This window comes from Curcuma longa, unplaced genomic scaffold (assembly GCF_044706935.1).
Source record: "Curcuma longa cultivar G26 ecotype Majalengka, Jawa Barat unplaced genomic scaffold, ITB_CL_G26_1.1 contig_26865, whole genome shotgun sequence".
Lineage (NCBI taxonomy): Eukaryota > Viridiplantae > Streptophyta > Magnoliopsida > Zingiberales > Zingiberaceae > Curcuma > Curcuma longa.
Window position 1 is genome coordinate 104 of NW_027433245.1, and position 942 is coordinate 1,045.

At 38.7% G+C, this 942-nt stretch overlaps 1 protein-coding gene across 1 annotated transcript; it reads right to left on the bottom strand.

Annotated features, from left to right (window-relative positions):
- Positions 1-220: 220 nt before the first annotated feature.
- Positions 221-742, bottom strand: LOC141818949 (uncharacterized; the record flags this gene model as incomplete). Its single annotated transcript, XM_074706345.1, has 1 exon — positions 221-742. A coding segment is annotated over exon 1 (522 nt), but the record flags the coding sequence as incomplete, so codon positions are not given.
- Positions 743-942: the final 200 nt, after the last annotated feature.

Sequence of the window (942 nt, forward strand, 5' to 3'; positions counted from 1 at the left end):
GTCTTCTTTGAAAATAATTCTCTTGATGTTGATTTTGTTGTTGGTTTCCTTGATCGTTGTTGTATCTTCCTCCTCTTCCTCGACCTCTATCACTTCTATAATTTGTAGAGTGATTTTCTGATAAGGCCTTCAATGCTTGCTCCTCTTTTTCATATTGATTGATTTTCTGCTCATGAACCAATAATGAACCTTGTAATTCATCAATTGAAAGTGTACTTACATCATTTGCTTCTTCAATGGCGCAGACAACAAAATTAAATTTTGGTGTCATAGATCGAAGGATTTTTTCGATGATGAGAACATCCTCTGTCTTGTCACCAAGGATCCGCATTTTATTGACGATTGTCATCGTTCTTGAAAAATATTCTGAAACTGATTCTCCTGATTTCATTCGGAGCATTTCAAACTCTGAACGAAGTGCTTGAAGCTGCTGCCTCTTAGCTCTTGTTGTGCCTTGGTACTTCTTTTTCATAGAATCCCAGATATCTTTTGCAGTATCTTTGCAGAGAATGGTTTCCAAGATTGAACGATCTATAGCTTGGAAGAGATAATTCTTTGCTTTAAGATCTTTCAATTGCTCTTCTGTTAGCGCAACATCTTCTTTTGATTTTTCTACTCCAGAAATTACAACCGTCCAATATTCTTTGGACCTTAAGAAATTTTCCATGAGCATGCTCCAATGGTCGTAGTGACCATCAAAGCGTGGAATTGCAGGTTGCACAAAATTACTTTCGGATTCCATTGAAGGGGATAATTCTGATACCTGACACCGGCGTTGCGATTCCTTGCGTCTGCTTGCCGAAAAAAAACTGGATGTTGGGCACGATCTGCACAAAGGCTATGCTTTTGCGGAATATGAGTATGAGGAGATTGCAAAATATGTTGTTAGACTCTTTTCCGGCCTTGTACAAGGCCGCCTCGGGATAAGGAAAAGGAAATTGA